Source organism: Atractosteus spatula, chromosome 21, assembly GCF_055471065.1.
Source record: "Atractosteus spatula isolate fAtrSpa1 chromosome 21, fAtrSpa1.hap1, whole genome shotgun sequence".
NCBI lineage: Eukaryota > Metazoa > Chordata > Actinopteri > Semionotiformes > Lepisosteidae > Atractosteus > Atractosteus spatula.
Window position 1 is genome coordinate 6,923,431 of NC_142726.1, and position 20,899 is coordinate 6,944,329.

Genomic DNA, 20,899 nt, shown 5'->3' on the forward strand with positions numbered 1-20,899 from the left:
ATTTCAGTTACAGTGCTTACACATCTTGTGGCCTGGGGAGAGGTATTAAATTTGCCTGCTCTTTCTTCTAATTAGAACAGTTAACTAAAGTAGTGATCAGCTGCATAGCTAGAAGACACTGCGACCCATTAGGAGGCTCGGGTAGGCAGTCTGACTGTAGAGGATCATTACATGGCCAGAGAGCAATTAAAACAAAATGGTTTCATAAAACAGTCGATATCCTGCAGTGCTTTGAAGGGTAGAAGCAGAACGTTAGTGGGAATGGTGGCCCGGTGCATTTTTCCATTTTTCTCAGTGTCAGCTGGGGTTGGTCACCCCTGAAGTGAATGTAATTTTCTTTCAAACAAAAGCAGCCTGATTAGTTTGTATCTCCAGGGAAGCAGAGCATTGACAGAGAAGCAGTGTTTGGCTGCCAGAGTTTGGCTTCAGTGCTCTGAAATTATGTCAGCGTCAGGCTCTCAGACTAGGCTTCTATAAGCCTATTTCACAAAGTGTGAGTTTAATTAAGATGCTTGTCTAATTTAGCTCTTGCTTTCCCTTCACTTCACAAGCATACCTGCATGTTATATTCTATCAGCTTGACTTTGATTTCTGGTCCTGGTCCTATCAGTACACTACCAGTCCCAAAGGAACCATCTGTCTACTGATCTGTGTCTTTGTACAGGGTGATGTTAGATGCAGTCACACGCAGAAGTTTGCATACCCTTTGCAGGACATGGGGGAGTTTGCCAGCCTGTGCTTACTTCTCCTGTGCAGTGATACCGGATCACGTTTTCGTATTTGACAAGCTACAGACATACAGGCTTGATTAGACACTACTAGTTAAAATCTGATTTTAGAAAATCTGAAGGATGATTTTAGGGACAAAGCCAGGAAAGGTTTTAAGGAGCAGTGGCTTTACCTGTCCTTCGATCAGGTCTAAACCTGTGTGGCTCACTGTCGTCCTCTAGTGGCTGTTTCCAGAATAGCCATTGCCAGTTTTTCAGCATAAAATGTAATTCATAGCGTTGGGCTTTCCTGCTTAGCATTTTGTTACTTTACATGATTCCTAGTAAAAGTATTTTAAATGTACTCCTAGAGGCATTTTGGAATCAGCATAGTTAAAATCAAATTTACATTTCCAAAGAGACAGCAAATAATTTTCACAATAGTTAACAGAACACTCTTATGATGCTTGTTAGCAGATTTATGTATGGAGAGCCTTGTTAGTTCTTCTGGTAGAAGTGTTGCGATTTATGTCACACCTGTGGAGATTTCATCTGCGCCAGCCTGCAGTATTCACAGCTACTCAATTACTGATCTGCTTGCCTTCCATGCCAGCAAATCAGATCCACACTAAGTTCAATACCTACAGTTCTGTTTTGCAAAATCTAGCAGTGTGTTCTCTAATTTGGTTTCCTCGTTGGATCCTGAGCTTCACAGACTAAGGAAAATGTATACACCACTCCACAGAGCATAGCTGCACAGAGCATATTTACCAGAGCAGCTCTGTTGGAGGTCTTGGACATGCAGGGCAGTATGAGGATAAAAAGCTGTTTATTTGCAAACTGTGCCGGCATTTCCACAGCTACAATGTGGACAGATTGATTGACTCGGGTTTCATTCCCTTCCTCAGGAGAAGATGCCCCTCGCCGTAGTGGGCAGCAACGTGGTCATCGAGGTCAATGGGAGGAAGGTCAGAGGTCGCCAGTATCCCTGGGGTGTAGCAGAAGGTATGTGATGGGGTGTCATGTGGTGGCAGTGTGGTCGGTGGTGATGATGATGACTATCTCTAGCCTCTCTATTCTTATATGGATTTATTTTGAGCTGCAAAAAGAGCTCCTGGTCTCTATCATCACATAGGCATGTAGATGAGCCAGGGAGGACTGGAGCTGCATCCAGAGTTTTGCCATCGGCCTCTAGAACCTCACTCTACAGCAGTGGTTCCCAGTCCTGGTCCTGGTGACCAACACACCTGCTTGTTTTCATCCCACCCCTTATTAAATAATTGAAGCCAGAAGAAGTTTCTTCAATTGAATATCTGCAATTTAAAATTTTGTTTCTAGTCACAAGTCTGGGATTTTATTTCACTCACAAAATACAACATTTAAAGCTTCAGCGTGTTTAAGAGCTGGGAACAACTTGGAGTTCAAATCTGTAATCTCGTGTTCATTAAGGCAGTGAAGGCTTTGATTGTGACACTGAGGGCTCAGCAGGAGTGTGGATCACCTGGGCTAGGACACACAGACTACAGACTACACAGACACACCTCCCCACTGCATTTCTTTTCAATGGGCCTTTGTGCTAGAACACCAAGTCATTGTCTCACTGTCCCAATGGGCAAAGTTCAGCAGAATTTCTTATGTTTCTGCAACAATGTGTCAAAAAAAAATCTGCAAAATTCAGAAGGAATATTTAACCGGGGGCCTTTTAATAATACATATTTAGTTTTATGGTCTGCCTTACCAATCTGTAAACATACACGCCTCCCCTCGTTAAACCATTGCTAATTCTGTTGAAATTGATAATGTGTGTTCATATAATGAAAATTTGCTTGTCTCAAAAAATCTCTCGTTAGTGCTAGAATTAATTTAAAAATCTGCATATCCTATTTGTTCACAATTTCCAATAAATCAGTAATGCAGTCTCGTGTGGCAGGATTAATTACAGTCCTGTCTTTAATACATCATTAAACCATTGCTAATTCTGTTGAAATTGATAATGTGTGTTCATATAATGAAAATTTGCTTGTCTCAAAAAATCTCTCGTTAGTGCTAGAATTAATTTAAAAATCAGCATATCCTATTTGTTCACAATTTCCAATAAACCAGCAATGCAGTCTCGTGTGGCAGGATTAATTACAGTCCCGTCTTTAATACATCATTTCAGAATGTCCAGTTCATCAGAACATCCCCCCTTGCTCAGTTTCTCCTCAGCTGTGCACTTCTGTGGTAAGGCCATAAGGAATGCTGGATTGCTGGCTTTAAGTAGGTTCCATTAGTCGGTTTGTCCAAATGACTTTTCCTGAAATTCATCACTGTTTTGTGGAGAAATATTTAAAATATACGTGGATGCAGTGGAGTGGGTACTTTTATACAGTCTTAAGACAGCCACTTGGGAGCAAAGCTAAGATACAACAGACTAGGTATGTAAAAAAAAAAAGAAAAAGCTTTTTCTTTCTAGAGACCTTGTTCACTGCTTTTCTACTATTATGTGTAAGCTGAGTGAAAATAAGAGTAGTATCTCTGTCTGATTACCATCTGTTTTTGGTTCTACTTGAGTTGCTCTGCTGTGAACTAAACTTTTACTCTGAACTGTCACTAGCATTCATTTAGCAGTTCTAGGCTTGGGATTCATAACTGAAAGTGATTCTGGTGTTTCTTGTTTTTATCCTGTTGGTTCTTGATGGCATACATTGCTTATCTGGAAGTAACATTAAGAATAGAGGAATTAGAAACTATACGCTTTTTCATATGGTTTAATGTACCCAGCTGTTGCCATTGTGTTTTTGTCTATGTCCCTGGTTCCAAGGAGTATGACAGAGGGATTTGGAAAAGAGGAGCTGTATTGTTTTAGGCATAATAGTCTATTAAAGTTTTTACTTCATATGGTAAAACAGCTCAGTCTTGCTTTTATTTTGTTTCCTTCTTTGTTCTTGTGTGTTGACACACATTTCTCAGTCTTTCACTTTTTCATTTTCTTGTGTCTTTTCTTTTTCATGACTGACAGAGGGCATTTTTGGTAAATCAACATCTCTTGTGTTTCTCTACCCACCTGTCTCCCCAGTTTTTTCTTTTATTTTGAAATCGCATGTTTCCCCCTTGCTAGTTTAGTCCAACGCTGACACACACTTACTCTTCACCACTGTCAGTTTTCCTGCACCCCAGGTCTCCCGAGGCACTGTCCTCTTTTACCTCATGAGCAACATGGCAGGTTCATTCATTCTGGGTTTTCAGAGTTGAAGTGTCTACAGTTTACAAGTGAAGCCCAGAGGAGAATGTTTATCATTTAAAAAAAACACAGTTGAGAGTAACACAGTAGCATCACAGCTGCCTCACAACTTCAGGATTCTGGGGTTGACTTTAGCTTCTGTCTCTTGGGTCTGAGTGCTCTTGTTTCCTCCTTCCTCCTAAATAAATGCTAGCTAAGATTGATTATCTGTTCCATTTCTCTCTGAGATGTGCTCTGTGCCCAGAACAGGTTCCAGCCTGCCTTGATCCCCTGATGAACCCTGCGCCTGCAGAACCCATGCGGCTTTCGTTCGTTTAGCTCAGTGACTAATTAACCATTTTATTAACCTTCTAGTTTCATCACTCAGAACAATTCGATTGTTCAATTGTTGCTAGTTCCTCCATAGCTGAACGCTTCACACTTCAAGGTAGCTTTAAGTAATGTAAAGCATTTTGTTTCAGAAACAACTACAGATATCTTAGAATATTATTGAATCAGGGCAGTGTGGCCCTGTGGCTTACAGGTTAGCATTGCTGCCTCATAGCACTGGTGCCCCGAGTTCTGTTCCTAGAGTGCTGTCTGCATGGAATCTGTGTGTTCTCCCCATGTTTGTGTGGGTTTCCTCCAGGTGCTCCAGTTTCCTCCCACTGTGCAAAGACTTGCTGGTAGGTTAGTTGGCTTCTGGGAAACTTGGCCCTGGTATGAGTGTGTGTCTATGTCTGCCCTGTGATGGCATCCCTACCAGGGTGTGCCCTGCCTTGCACCCATTGCTTGCATAGGCTCCAGCTCCCCCCACAACCCTGAATTGGATGAAGTAATTAGAAAACGGATGGATGTTTTATTGATTCAGGTCACGTTTCACTTAATTACCAGTGAGCTTAGCTACAATCACATGTGCCAACACAGTGCCTTGCAGAATTAGGAAAGGGATCTCTGTCCCAGATCACTGCACTGTTACAGCAAAGTATGTTCCAACAAGCAGTCCTGATTACACAGAGGTGTGATTCCTCTACTCACGACTGGGAAATTCCCCGATGTTCAAAACCAGTGTTTCCTTCTGGACAATGAGAGATTTGTGTATTCAGCCATTCAGTTTAATTCAGTGCACTTCCCCTGGCAAAACTGCAGTTGTGCAAATACTGTGTTGTTTGGTTACTTAGATTTTGGGGAAATATTATTATTAATATATATTATTATTTCTATGTTTTATTATTTAATGAATTGACTAATTTCCTATTCTTAATGTGTGTATGCATTAAAAAATTAACACATGACATAGTCTGATGCTGGAACTAGTGACTAGTAGTGGTGGGTGGTTTAAGAGGGAGGGGGAGTCTCTATACAGAGTAATCATCAGGCCATGGGGCTCGAACCCTACTAGCTGGTGCGATTTAGTTTACAGCTGTATCTCACAGAAGAAAAAGGACTGCTTCCTGCTACAGAGCTCTGATCTGCAATTAAAGTAGGACTGCGTTTCTTTCATGATATCATGTTACAAAGGTTGTTCACATCCCTGCCTGTGAAAACTCCATCGGCCCAGTGAACATAGTGTGATTTTGTGAAGCACAAGAACAACAGAAGATGTCTTCCTAACTTTGATATTGAAAAGCAGAAAAAGAGAAATGCTGTTTTGAAAGTCTTCAGTTGGGGAAGGGTGTTATTTTTACTGTTTCTCGTTTCTTCTTTCAGTTGAGCAAATGTAGTTAGTTTGTTCTGCTCTTTGTGTCTATAGCCAGTAGTATTTTTGTCCCTGGTATAATTTCTTACCATCTGTAATTGAGGTAGTCACTGTGCTTCCATGGCTATTGTATTGTTTCCATAGAGATCAAGTTCTTCATTTATAAAAAAAAAACAGCATTACTGCAATTTTTAAATGTGATGCTAGAATCCATCATATTGTTTTCTGAATTGCAACACTTATATAGGAAATTATCAGGCTTTGGAAAGGGTGTGAAATACATAATACAGCACGATCCATGACAGGCCCTCCGAGAGTTTGGATGAGGCCTGAGGCCCAGGCCATTTCACTTTGTGAGGCCCCCTCGTTGATCGGGAAGAGGGGTAAAAAATATTTTAATGTAGAGATGGAAACATTATGGCGGGCATTTTGAAACTCCTAAAGAATGGTAGATTCAGCACTGAAAGGGGGAAGTTTTTTCACAGCTGTGGACTTTAGTCGAGAATCACAGTATGTGGTAAAAGTTCCAAATTCGACTCAAGTGGAAAAACAGCCAAAGGGTTAAAGTGGAGGACCATGCACCCTTGGCTGAGGTGAGCCCCCCCCTATGAGGTGAGGCCCGGGGTCAAATGGCCCTGCTGCCCCCCCCACTCTCGTAGGGCCTGATCCATGAAACTTCAGGGCTCCCAGTTTCTCACCAAGTCTTTTTTACTTAGGCTTTAAGTAACGTTTAGAGAACCTGCTAAACCATGGCTCTCATAGGCTACTGTTGGCATAAACAGTCAAAATTAACTTGTTAAACATTAATTATTTCTGGTAACCTGTTTGAGATGCTGGACGGAGGCTCGGGAATTAAATTGAATGATATTTGCAGAAGATCATAAAAGATCCATGCAAAGTCAGATCATTTGTATAACCGGAACAGTCTGTGGTTTAAATAGTTAAAACAGCTTTATGTGACAAAATAAAATAACTTTGTACCATGTAAGAGACATTGAAATGTCTGTGCTCCTTTTATTGAAAAGTGGATTGGGTGCATTGTAGGTCACCTGCAGAAAAACTAACTTTGTGTAAAACCAAATATGATGATTCTTTTCTGAGCTTTTAATGTGAAACTGGCTGAATGCAACCTGCGTTTTCCAAGTATACTAATCAGGAATCCCAGTTGCTCTTTTCCTGTTATTTCTCTGTGTCCCTTTGATTAGTGTATGAGTTGATTCCATCATAACTTGTAACCTGTTTCTGTATCTTGTAGTCGAGAATGGAGAACACTGTGACTTCACAATTCTCCGCAACATGCTGATCAGGTGAGATTATTTGATTTCTAGTGCAAAACGACTATGTCCCTTTTACACCTAAAGTCACTGTGCTTACCCTATAAAACAATATTTTTCCTTTAATGTTATGTTTCAGATGTTGTTTCATTTACTATATTCCTTCGACAAAGTACTATGTTCTGTTCTCTTCAATCCACGATACAGATTGTTTCCACCGAGTAATGTCTGTGAAATAATTTGTGTCATTACTACCATGTCCTGCATAGTCAAAGTACATCTCTGAAATCTCTCGTTTTCACTGGGGCAGTGCATATTTGATACACTGTTGTTGATGCCTATATAAGTCTTCCTTCTTTATAACTTATACAGAATTACACACCAGATCCCCATTTTTGCAATTAAGCCACTTCATGTTTTGACTGTTTGCTTCATATATCAGTGTGATTTTGTTTGTGTTATTGTCAGTATCATAACAGCAAACCTAATTTTATTTTATTATCTACCCTATATATGCTTAATGTATCATGGCAGCAATCTCTTCCTGTGTGTGATCAACTCACCACAGACAGTGGCTTTGTTCACATTTCTCTTTTTATGTCTTGCTTTTACAACCTTGAATGATGCTGATGTTTTGTAATGTTCATTTCACATTTACTTGCATCATTAGCAGATACTGCAGTATTTCAGTATTATCAATCAAAATTGCTCCATACAACTTTACATGTATATGTAGAGTCATCAGTTTGTTGCTGCTTTACTGATGTCTATATGTGCTGTCATCTTCCTCTCCCTTTCTGCTTCCCTGTCTATGTCTGTATTTCTCTCCAGAACTCACATGCAGGACCTGAAGGATGTGACAAACAATGTGCACTATGAGAACTACCGCAGCAAGAAGCTGGCTGCTGTCACCTGCAATGGAGTGGATGCCACCAAGACCAAGGGCCAGCTCACCAAGTAAGACTGGAGCTATTTACCTTGCACTGGCCACTGCCATGGAAAGTCAGTGAAACACTGGGACACACCCTAGAGGGCATTTCCAAAGCTACGCTATGTCACCGTGTGACGAGCACCTCCTGTAGACGCAGCCCAGGCTTAGTCAAGGGGAGTAACATGGTTTAGGATCCGAAACAAATTAAGCGGAAGCGCAGTCCGGATTTCTCAGACCAGTTATTAAATCTCAGTAACAAAATAAACGGTATCGCAAAATGTTACAAATTACAAATCAAGCACAAAATAATTAACTTTATGAAAGTCCTGTATGGTCTTTATTTTGTCTCAAACTACTGGTCTCGCCACAGGTGAGAGCAAGAGCTTGCGCAAATTGCAATGTGAAGCAGCCCTTCCTGCTCACTAGTCACTGCGATGACTAATGTAATGTGATGTGATGTACGAGTGAAGTACAAGTTGATCAGCACAACAGTTCCAACTTGATCCGTATGCAGAGTTAACAAGTATGTATTATTGGATGGCAAAGCCGGTTCGAAATCGAGAGCGCTGTTTTCTATTGGATCAAAAGAGAGGTATTCACAAGCCTGCTTGTTTACAATGTAAGGTGGCCCCTTCATGTTACTGGAAGTTGCATTGCCTTGTGCTGAATCACAGAACATGAAGTTGCGCATACCTGGGAACTTCATCTATTTCGTGATGTAAATTGGAGGTTTTACACTCGACTGTGTGCATTTTATTTTTATTATGGTTTGAAATGCCCTCGTCACTGTCGATTCTTTCTAACCCCGACATATAAAAATAGTGTTGCATTCCCCCTTTAAGAGCACCAGTGAATGGCGAGAGCCGAGTGTGACTGGGCTGCCTTGCTCCCCCCCTTCCCCAGGAGCCCCCTGGCCCAGATGGAGGAGGAGCGGCGGGAGCATGTGGCCAAAATGAAGAAGATGGAGACGGAGATGGAGCAGGTCTTTGAGATGAAGGTCAAAGAAAAGAAGCAGAAACTGAAGGATTCGGAGGCGGAGGTAACTGAAGTTGAAGCAGGTTGATCACACTGAAAGACCGGAACCACGTTTTGGCACATAAACCCCACAATTTAACCCTGGTTTGGGTAGTAAAATACTTGCTATCGTTCATGCGGGTGCAGCGTGCCTGTCTCTCTAGCTAGGTAATGGGCAGCAGCTGTATGAGTGGCTCCAGGGCTAGGCGAGACTGGGTTTCCTTCTGCATTGCCCACATTTTAGAGGAAAGCCAGGGGACAACACTCCCGACCCTCCATGTGACCTGTCGCTGTGCCTCTTCCTCAGCTGGAGCGGCGCCACGAGCAGATGAAGAAGAACCTGGAGGCGCAGTACAAGGAGCTGGAGGAGAAGCGCCGGCAGTTCGAGGAGGAGAAGGCTAACTGGGAGGCCCAGCAGCGCATCCTGGAGCAGCAGAAGCTCGACGCCTCCAAGTGAGAGCCGACGGCGTCTATCTTGCACTCTGGCGCGGCCCGATGAAACGCACAACTAATCCAGCCCACCATCGAATCGCACATTACAGACCCAGTTGCTGGGGGCCTCTGGGAAAGTATAACCCAGCCATCAAGTAGCGAATGGGGAGATCCTGTCGACTTCGGGTGCATTTAATTTAAGACGCGGTCTCCCTATCAGCCCCTATTGCAGTTTTACAATTTATACCTAACTGCTCTAATAGTAAAACTGTAATGTCATTTTCAATTCCCGATGCCTAATTTTACACATACCCACCAATTAATGTAACTGGTTAATTACAGTTGAGTTAAATACATCTTCTGAATTGCAGAAAACATACTTGTTACTTGACACATTAGCTACTGAATATAGCATAGCTGGAAGTGAAAGTGTAACAGAAGACAATAGCACTGTACTGCAATGACAAAAGTGATTTCAGATTCTAATTCTGCTGTAAATGTAATTCTTTACATTTTAAATTTGACCCTCTCAGCCTGATCAACCCCTGACAAACACCTTTGTAGTCTTAAAGAGGGTTTACTCTTGGTGATTACTGTGAGCAATTATCTCTATCTATATTCTGTTGCTGTTTTCCTAAATGAAACTTGCCACTTTCTTGCTGGCAATCTGATGGCAATTCAGTACCTTTGAAAAGAGACAAAGTAGGTTGATTTGTCCTATTGGCCTCCTGAAAACAGATGAGGGCTGTAAATAATGGAGATAATATTGAAGTAATCAAAGTCTACAACTTCTTTGACCATCAAGCAAGAGGTCTTTTTGCCTGATCGATATCTCATTCCCATAGTCCTCTAAGTAAGAAAGCTACTCTTGATTTAAGCTTGTGTTCTTGGTTCCTTGTTTTGATGTTGGTTCTGTCGTTTGGCCAATTGCCTTTGAGGATTTTCAATACAAGAATTAAGTCCCCATGTTACCTTTGTCTGTTGCAGGCTTAAAGAATTCAATTCCCTTAGTCTGTTTGAGAGTTATCTTCCCTTTAGAGCAGGAATAAATGTGTCTGCTCTTCTTTGTCTTACTTCTGGAGCAATGACGTCTCTTATAGCCTGTGCTTATAACCACAGTACTGCAAGCGAGATCTGTTATGTTGGCACGCAGTGTAAGTTTGTAGTTACGACACTGTCGTGCTAATGTCTGGGATACTCTTTCAGCACAAAGGGGTCTTACAGCTCATGGGCATTTTGCGGCAGTTCCGTGAAATGCACGATAAACGGCAGGCGTGTGCTCAATGTATCTGTACAATCCCCAGCTTTTTTGGGACTTAAGATCTAACAAATGGGTTATGTAGTCTTCAGCTGACTTCCATTGATCTAAATCTTACACTCTTAATATACCCCAGCATTATTTTAGGCTTTTTTAACGGCTTCCCACGAACTGCCTTCCCATGTTTGACAGTAAAACAGAAATGCCTTTGCTTATGGTAATTCAACTCACTTTCCCTTTCCCCCCTTCTCTCTCTCTCTCGTAGGACCATGGAGAAAAACAAGAAGAAGGGAAAGATCTTTTGAGAGGCACCTCAGGCCCTCCTCAGTCCCAAATAAACCACAAACTCCTTTTGACTTCATCGCATCCCCCTGCTGATTACTACATCTGGGCAGAATCTCCATCCACACTCCAGACACACCAACGTTCCAGGACCCATACTCGCTCCATTATACCACACGCATGTAGAAATACTTCTGTTTTGGATAATAATGCCCTGACCCGCCTGTACAATAACCATAAGCAGCCTTGCTGATTCATCCTTAGGCATTGCGCTGTACTGATGCAAACTATGCATAGATCTCTTCATCCACACTGCTACTCTGTGCATCGACCAACACACCTACTGCACACTGGCATAGCTTCCACAGACCAACCGCCAGCGCACTCACACCTACATGCCAAGCCAGCTGAGCAAGACAGCACATCACACGTGTACCCATTCCCAGCATACCTCTGAGAGGACTTCAGGAAGCGGCGCCATGGAGAGCTGGTGAAAGGATTGCCAGGGCAGAGAAAGGAACTGGCCTGGATGCAGGATGACTGGTGCCGGCAGCTTATCCTAAACCTGCTTGTAGGGGTTTGAAAAAATGGGGGGTTTGGGGGGGTGCAAGGCTATGCGGAGGATCACAGGAGAGGCAGAGAGGATTGAACTGGATTGAATCTGCGGGTCTAGTTTGGTGATGTCAACACTGAGATCATCACCGTCCCCAGCTGGTGGCAAACTAACGGCATCAGTGAAGTGTCATCTTCGGCGCCAGTTTAGACACGGATGTGGAGCTGTGACTCTGGCACAGCACTTTCTTCTTCCCGGCACCTTCTTGCTCAGAAGATGGGACGCTACAGTCACTCATGTCTAACAGCTCCTGTTGTGTGTAGGAAGTCTAATGCTTTTTGAAGGGGAATCATACAGAATCTCACCTGTACTTCTCAATAAAACACCACTTCCATCCGAGAAAGCTGACAAAATTTAGTGTGTAGTGTTAATCACTGTGCCACTGTACTGCAGTGATGTTGTCTGCCATTTAAAGGCTCAAAGCATGTTTCTTCAACCAGTGTGGAGTATATTTATTATTGGCATAATTCAAACAAAACAATTGTCACTGTTTTCTCCTTGACATCATGGGTTGAGTGTTAACTTAATTTTCTTGTTGTGTTACAGTGACACGGTGGGATTTTGCTTCTGATCTTTAGACCTTATTAGCTGTGGACTAAAAGGGTGTAAAACTTCCCAATTTTGAAGGAATACCTTCTTTTAAGGTTATTTTCTGAGGCCAGATACCTATGTTAAACAGAAAACCACCATTGATGGGCATTTGAGAGTGGCAGATGGGAAAAACCTTGGTTCAGTGTGCCGTGGCTTCCTCTTAGATATTTACCAAAATTGTTTTAGATTAGTAGCTAAGACTAAGTATAGGAATTTGTAACCTTCCAGACTAGTGAAAATGTCTGAACTTGTTTACAGGTTCCATACAATATCATTAGTCCACTGTGGATGAATAGGGTAGCTAGTGTGTCTGTCAGGGTAATGGTCACACACAGCTGGATCTCCAGTCTATGTTGATGCTCAATGTGTTACTACAGAAAGCCTGAATGCAAACACCAGGGAAGGTTTGAAGTGAGTCGCCTGTAATCCAGAAGTAAGACATTCCTATGCAGTTTAACTCAATTGTACCAAAAATGGATGTTGTGCATTCAGAAACTACTGATAAAAAGCACAAAACTAAAAAATAAATACAAATGCACCATGGTTTTTAGGCTTGACATTTGAGATTAAAGTGATAGATATGGGTATGCTACGTTAGCTCAGAAATGTGGTTTGAAAAATGCCCTTATGCTGAATTAGGCTGGTTGATTGACATGTTGAACTTCAGAATATCTTCTCTCTAGTGAAGCTCTTCCAGGCCTTTCACTTTTTTTCCAGGTGTGTTTTCAAGTATTTAAAAATCTAGTGACTCTAACTTTAACTCACTTCACTGCAGTCTGTACCTGGCAAATATAAGTCCAGGCCACTGAAGGATTGTTAAGATACAGTGCATTTATTAGCTTAATTTTACTGTTGACAGCACCACACTGCACCAGAGAAGAAACTGTTTTTGTGACCTAGTAGATCATGATACAATATTACTTTAATAAAAAAATAAAAAGCAGAAACAATGCTCTGCTTGTGAAATCCATTTAAACTTGCAGGCATTTCAGAGGTGTGTGGGTACCAGCAACAATTTAAAATGGTAACCATAGTGTTCTATTAATTGCTCTAAAGTGTATCCTATAAGGGTTTAGTAGAAAATTCCAGCAAAGTTATTTTTCTATTTGATTCATAAAGAGGTCCTCAAATATGGAAGAATTTGAGTCAATAAGAGCTGAATTGAATGGAATATCCCATATAAAAAGTGAGTTTTCTTCCAGTTAAAACCAGATGTGTGCCCAAGCTATGCAATTGGACCAGCCTCCACTGTACTGTTTTAGGTGGATTGTCAGCTGATACTGTGCTCTTTTATCCCTGCATGTTTGTACTGCTTGAAACTGATAGATCTAGTTTGACTTCACTTTGCCGGTTTATTCTCTTATGCTAACAGCTCTTTCCCCTCTCCATTTCTACCTACTCCTCCTTCCAGGATAATATTGTAGAAAATAAGACACTGTGGACTCAAACAGCTGTGACTATTCAGGCTTTTTGGACGTCTGGATTGAGAGTAGCAGGTCTGGTTTATGAAGTGATACATTGCTGTGTACATTTCTCTATTGATATCTGTGTGAAATCTGTTGAGGATCCAGTTGTCTTGTCCTTGTGCAGAAGTGGTTTTGTGGTGGAACGTATCGAAGGCTTTGCTAATTGACAATACAGTGATGGGGGGGGGTATTGTTTTTCTATGTGAAATCTATGAGAGATACACAAGCCAAAATGAATTCACCAAAGTTTTTTTCAAAAAGTAAATTCAAATAATAATAATAATAATGTCAATTATTTCATTGATTAAAAAAAGCTGGAAATGGAATCACTCTGAACTGAGTCATCTCTAGGTGTCTTCCACCGTCACTGACTCCTGCTTGCATTGGATGATTGGATGAATTGGAAACTGGGTTTTCTTTGGAGATGTCTTTTTCAAATCTTCCTGCTTCAGATGTTCCCTGTGCCTGCTCTTTCTTGTGCAGCTGTGATTTGGGCCAATGCAAAAGGCTGCTATCTTATTTTAAATTCAAACATGATTCACTAAAAAAAAACAAAAAACATAGAAGTGGAAGGTTCCAAGAAGGTGGGAGAAAAGATGTGCAAAGTGAAAGCAAGGGGGGCTATGAGCTGCCTGAGCAGCGACGGAGGAGAATTCCGCAGGCTTTGGAAATATGTGACCTCTGAGTAAAGCAAGAGACAGCGGGACAAGGCAGGAATTCCCATCTCAGGATCCTGTGAATAGCCACTCCATCCTGTGTGGCTCTTCTGTTTCCAATCTTAAATCTGCATACCGTTTGTAAAATCGTTTAATCATTTGTAAATCCGGGCATTTGGATATTTTGTCTGTATCCAAAAGTGAGCACATTGGAATGGTGATGTTATTATGGTCATATGTATGTTAACTTGTTTTAATATTTTGCAGGACGTGCCAAAACCCAGCATTTTTTGTCTCTTTTAGTGAGGTTAAAAAGAGTGCTGATTTATTTGAGTTATACTGTATAAAGGTATGAACCTCAAAGGGAAAAGTAAGAACATTTAATAAGGAGAAAGGGGAAGTGCTAGGTCCTGCAGGATCTGCATATGCTCAGTGTGATCGTAAGCCCAAGGAAATATCATTTCTGTGCTACTGTCGTATATAAGGTATTTTGAAAACCAAAAAATAAAATAACACTCTTTTTGGTAGTTATTCCTAACTAGGTATGTGTTGGAGCATTATTTACAATCCGTGTGTTTGATTAGATTTGGGTCAATTTATCATTTTTTACAAGCTGACACCACAACTGTAGTTTCCAGACTATAAACAATAAAAACTACTTTTCCGTGATTGTAATAGAGTGTATAGCATTGCCTTTCCTCAGGTGACACTGCAAGGCAGATGTTGGCTTCATGACACCCTTGGAGTATTTAGAGTATGAGCAATAACCTGTCGGATCAATGTTATTTACTTAAAACACTACCCAGTGGCAGACACATTCTTGTTCGCTGCTTAAACTCTAGAGGTGGCCAGTAGAGACCCAACACAGCCATCTTCTCCAGGCCAGTCCAATTAAACATGGTGGCTTGCCTTCACTTTCTTTATTCTTCTTAGTCTGTGATTGTTAGTGTTCAGCAGGGCATTTTCTGCCTGTGGGTCCACTTGTCTGAGGAAACAAGCAATTGGGTTTCAGGTGAAAGACGTTCCATTTCCATGAAATCCATGAAAAAAAAAATCTTTGTATATACCCATCAAAAGAGGGCATGGGTGTGAATATGTTTTGTATTGAAATATGTAATATGCAGAACTGCAGCTCAGCAAAAAAAAACAAACATGAAACACTCCTGTGAATGACTGAAGGTTTTAACTGTATCCAGTATTGTATTTTCTCTTGCACCCTGTGTTGAATCTTGGCTACTTCATGTCGCCCGCTGAGTGTCTAGACTGTAACAGCAGTACCCGCAGGAATCATGGGAGTATGCCTATTGACTTGCAGCTTCCTGTCTGGGAATTCTGGGAAGGAAACAATGTGCATACCAAATCATTCTTGCACACTGCGTGTTCTTGTTCTAGCAGGAAGGTGGCAGCCTCAAGCTAAATGTTTACTCATTACACCACCATTAAGATGAAAATGTTAATCCAATCCTCTCAATTTCCTTCTTAGTACTGAGACACTGTGTTTGCTTTGTTGTTGTCTTGTAGCTCATTTTGTAATTATTAAAGGATATAATAATGAATAGAAGCCTAGAAGGGGTGCATTCAAGAGTGTCCATGGTAAAACTTCTGTTCTTCTACACGGATAATAGAAAGTGTGTGATCTATTTCTCAAAATATTATTGCTTGATTTTAGATTCCAAACGTACAGTATATTGCTTGAATCCTGTTGACTGTGGCTCAGCATCAACTTAGTACTTTTGATTCTTATTTTGCCTTCTGTGTGTATGGTTGACATTCTGTTCTGTGAACACACCTGTGATCTCTAGCCTCTTTATTTTGTAGCTTGCCCAGGCACTCAAGTATGAATACACACTTTGAAGTGGTGTTGACAAACAACATACTTTACTGCGCATGAAGTGTACAATGGCATTTCAACTAGCTCTTCATTGAAAACAATAGAGAGAAAAAGTGTTATAATGTGTTAATTCTGTAACGGATAGTGGAAAGCACATCATAAATTCGTTACATAGTGCAATATCTTCATAGTCTGATGTAAAAATGACATTAGCCAAGCAGAGTATTGGCACAGTTTGGCCTTAAATATTTATTTTTTCATTGCAGACACATGCACTCAGTCAAAATGAACTTGGAGGCTATAAAAAAAAGTAAATTTCAAAGCTTAAATTTCTATAGCAAACTTTTCAATCACCACTAGTTGGTCTAAATTGTTTTAAACAAAATCTAAATCTAAAAAAGTTCTAAAAATCTAAATCACCAAGATTTTCCTGATTGAGTTAGATTTTAAATCTAATCTAAACAGACTTTTGAGTGTATGAGTAAGGGTTAACAGTTTTTCATCTTGTTTTGAAACAATTAACTCAATTCCTAAAGGAAGACAGAAATGGCAATATCAGAGCTCTGGAAGTCTTTGATTTTTCATAGAATTGTTTCTTCAGAAAACAATTCTTTTTAAGTTTCTCATTAAGGTTAGGCAATACTGTGTACCGCTAAAAAAAAAAAAAAAAAGGTTTACCATTCAGTCTTCTTCTCAGGAGACTGTTGTGTTTGGTTAGAACTTTATTGGAAATTGATCTGGACTTCCTTTTATTGGATGAAAATGTCCTTTCAATAAAGCTTTAGCTCTGCAGTCTTGAACTGAGTTGCAGAACCTGGCCAGTAGCTGTGGTAACCAATGGACCTCCCTTGGGGATTGACCCAGATGGTGCACTGCTATTACACTCACTTCTTTCTTGGCAGTTTTTCTCGGCCAAAGAGCTTTGCTGTAATGTTTTGCTCTTGGACAGATTTCTTTTTTTTATGCTAAAGAGTTCCATAGAAAATGCCTTCCATTGGGGGAGTGCTGACCCAATTAAATTGCAGGTTCCTTCTTCACTGGTGTGTTTATTGACTGACTTAGATTCTGTTCTCTGTGTAGTATTTTCTGAACTGTACTACATTGTCCAGCTTAAAGTAAGAACATATTTGTTCACAGGATGTAGCTCAGAATGTCATCAGGTTTTGTATCGGGACAAACAAAAGTCAGACAGCTCATCTGACAATTAAACCAAATTGGCTACCGGTAATCAATATGCAAAGAACCCTCTCTGCTCATTTTGATATAGTGCCAGGAGATCCATAATGTTGGAGAATAAGGTACATGGTGCAGCTTATTAATGCCAAATAAAATATGTAAAATACTGTGTATAACAAAGTGGACTCCCTGCTTAGCAGCACTAGTTATTGTAACTAGTAAAGTAAGAGATCTGTGGGGCTGGCATCTTTCTGTAGGAACTTTGCTATTTTATGAAGTGATCATCTTCAGCAACTCTGCTGCTCCGAATCAAAGCTGTCGGGATTTAACCTCGTGTGTATTTCTGAAGACGGGGAGACTTGCTGTTTGAAGTCGATCAGTCCCCCTAGATTTAAACTCGCCACTCCCTGCAAGTCTCCCTTTAATGTTAGACATGAATATGATTTTAGACATTTTTTTATTCTCATTGTATTTCTTAATATGTATACAGTTTTCATCATTTGTTTTCATTTGACTATCTCCTCAATTCTTTCTTCTTTAATTGTACATTATTAATATTAAACATGAAAAGGTTATGTTAAACACTGTGCTGTGCATAGTTATTCTTTGTAGGCTTTTCGTACCCTGGTAGAGCATTATGAATTACTGAAGAGATGGACAATCTTGGTCCAAGGTTCAGCTGACTCTCGATTAAAAACTGCACTGTTGAAGAGGGTGTTCCAGAGGGTTGAAGTAAGAAAATTGCCGAGAGATCATCCAGTGGGTTGAATGACCTCTTGTTTGAAAATTTTCACTTCACCAATGCCCCTAGCACATTCATTTCCCTTTTCAACCAATTCTCAGTGATTATGGAGGCTTATGGCCATCCTAGAAATAACCCAGGGGATTAATTCTATTTGCACTAGTACATTGTACTGTAATAAGAAATATTTTAGAAAAATTGATTCTTTGGTGGTTGACAGGTAGAAATACGCAGGCCAGTGGATCTCCAGCCTGGTCCTGTAGCACCCCTGCATCTTCTGATTTTCATTACAACAGCTGTCTTTAATTACTGAGGCTCATCAAGCTTGTTGATTAGACACCATGAGTGTTATATTTCTGTTTAAAAGGTAGAGGGGTCTAGGAGAAAGTGTAAACTCTGTTCTGTTTTCCAAGTGTTCGATCCTTCTCAGAAAGCCACGTGACTGGTAAATCAAACTGGAGACTTCTTGATTGCCATAAAGAGAGGAGGACATATGCAGCTAGCTAGCAGCTTGCCTCTCACTCAGTTTCTTAAAGACAGCAACAGGCTTTGATTTTTGGGAATGAGCAAAACATTTTTTTGTGATTGGTTATTAACAGCGTATTGTCCTATACGGTACAAAACCAAACTGAGGTCAACCGAGCTTAACTGAGGGCGTCCTTGACAATAAGCCAATCCCTGTTCCCATTTTATGAAGCTAAATCAGACACAAGATACAAAAACCATACTACCATTCTTGGGACCCAAGCAGCCTGGAGTACAGAAACAAATCTTGTAGAATTTGTACATTTAAATTTGTACTTAACCTCATAACAAGCATGAATGCCTTCACAACTTTCTGAATTACCTTCGTCTAAGTCTCTGGAAAATAAGCGGTTGAGATTATAAAGAAATTAAAGATAAAAACGTTCTAATTCTCCCCCCCCAATCTATCCAGCTTCACTAATTGTTTACATGTAAAGATGTGTGTAGAAAGATGCTAAAATAATCATCAAGCAAAGTGTTTTTGAAACCAAGGCCTGCATGCACATTTTAATTCAGATTTGAATTTGCCCTTCACAGCCTTCTCACACGTGCTGAGAGCTGGGGTGGACTGAGTATCAGAGGGTGCAGGGGTCTTTCAGTGGCAGGATCCTCTTTCAAATGCTTTAACAGTTGATATGAAGCTGGCTGTCAGTCATGTATTCATAATCTCAACTTCATAGGAACAAAAAAGCAAAAAGAAACCTATTGCATATATCAAAGAATATTTTAACATTATTTTTATCAGCTGCAGTATGATATCATATTTAAAAACTGAATGGCTGTGAAATGCATTATATATTATATTATAGTGCTTAATAATATTAAGAACTGATCCAAAGATTTTTAATTTCATACTTAAGAATTAGACATTAGAAATTAATTATCCAAAGGTCCTCCATCCATAGGTGAACCTTGGCAAGCTAGAGTCTAACCCAGCTGGTTCAGAGACTACTAATTTTTTTAAACACACCTGAGGAACTATCTACAGCTGAAAAGTTGCGTTTCTACTTTCAATTTTTCAGCACAGAATTAACCTTTACTTTATCCATGATAGAGGAATGCAGTGTGTATAAATTGTTGGTTAAGAGTTATTAAAAAATTAAGGAGACTTTCAACCTTTATTATAGCACAATTTTATTATACAATGCATTTTTGTCAAAATAAATCTCTAGTCCAGTGTGGACCCCTTGGTGTTACATGTTTATTTCCTCTAAAGTTCTCAAAAGAAAACACTAATAATCAAACAGTACATCATATTCTGAGTACACATGAAACAGGATAGGCGTGAACAAAAGAGTTATCATTCAGAGCTCAACTAAGGCAGAATCTCCCATTTTAATCAGCTTCTCTAAATGACTGTTGAAGCGTTTCAAATGTTTTAAGCTCTAAAGCCATTGCCCTCCTATTGACGCTCCTTTTTTTAACCTTTTGATCTCTGCTTTTCAAGAAATTCAATGGTACTCTTCACCCATACGTTGTCAGCTCTCATGCAGATCAATTTATTTATTGTTGTTTTAAATCTGAAAAACACCAAACACAAAAAAACTCAGTTTTTCCGGCTCGCTTGTGATACGGTCATAACCAAGTGCCTGTGAGTTTGCGGTGCATACTGTAGCTTTGAGTCAGTGAGACCTACGTCTGTACCCCTTTAATTGCTTCAGCCTTTTCTGAATGGTAACCTGTCATGCACATTTCAAGGCTTCATCTCTGTCGCTCTGAGCTCTGCAGCACCAAGCCAAGATGTTTCACAATTGTTATTTCAAAAAGTGAAAGGCATAAAAGATAACTGCAGGTGTCCAATCAAATGTGCAAATAAAATATCAAAAGGCACGAAGGTTACTGCATGGCAGGAGAGTAGCGATACAGGGTGCAGGACTTTTGCACGAGGAGCCCTGTGGCCAGTGATGTTGAACACCTTTAAATTAAAGTTCCCATTTTCTCCTCAGGTATTCCATGAGCTTAAGGGTGTAGAGTAAAATAGTGTAACAGTCTTGGTTGAGAGGCGTGTCTGTAATCGCAAGGTTTGCAGTTACAATATATGGGCACTAATTAGCACGACTGGCCTTTTAATCTACATAGACTATACATTTGCCTTGGAGTTTCTAATTCACCTAACAGCTGCTTTTGTTGTAAAGCTAAAGACACAGTACCTTCCATTTTTTTAATTGTTTGACATTAATCGAATCAGCTTTGGCAACACCGCATTTCCATACGATTAAAGTATGGGAATTAAAGTCCTTTGAACCTGAATATACGTTTCAAATTTTTATTGTACCGTGGTCTTGAGGAATGGGATCAGTATCACCTGCATCTCCTCACTTTATTTCTTAGGAATGTGGACAAGAGTATCTGTGAACAGTGTGATAAATCATTAAGATTAGATGAAGATGAGACAGGTGTTGGGTTAGGAAAGAGCCTAGCGTTCATATACATCCCACGATGTATATATAGTTAAACCTATTTGGGATGCTAGCATTTTTAAGTTACTTCCCTAAATGGT

General features: G+C 40.3%; 1 protein-coding gene across 1 annotated transcript in view; it reads left to right on the plus strand.

Annotated features, from left to right (window-relative positions):
• Nucleotides 1-13,792, plus strand: part of LOC148817106 (septin-7-like) — a 67,433-nt gene extending 53,641 nt beyond the window's left edge. The window contains exons 8-13 of the mRNA XM_088939211.1: nucleotides 1,616-1,712; nucleotides 6,864-6,915; nucleotides 7,714-7,839; nucleotides 8,717-8,852; nucleotides 9,135-9,280; nucleotides 10,783-13,792. Of these exons, the coding sequence (XP_088795337.1) occupies nucleotides 1,616-1,712; nucleotides 6,864-6,915; nucleotides 7,714-7,839; nucleotides 8,717-8,852; nucleotides 9,135-9,280; nucleotides 10,783-10,822 (597 nt within the window). The 3' untranslated portion in view covers nucleotides 10,823-13,792. The remainder of the gene's footprint in view (nucleotides 1-1,615; nucleotides 1,713-6,863; nucleotides 6,916-7,713; nucleotides 7,840-8,716; nucleotides 8,853-9,134; nucleotides 9,281-10,782) is intronic.
• Nucleotides 13,793-20,899: the final 7,107 nt, after the last annotated feature.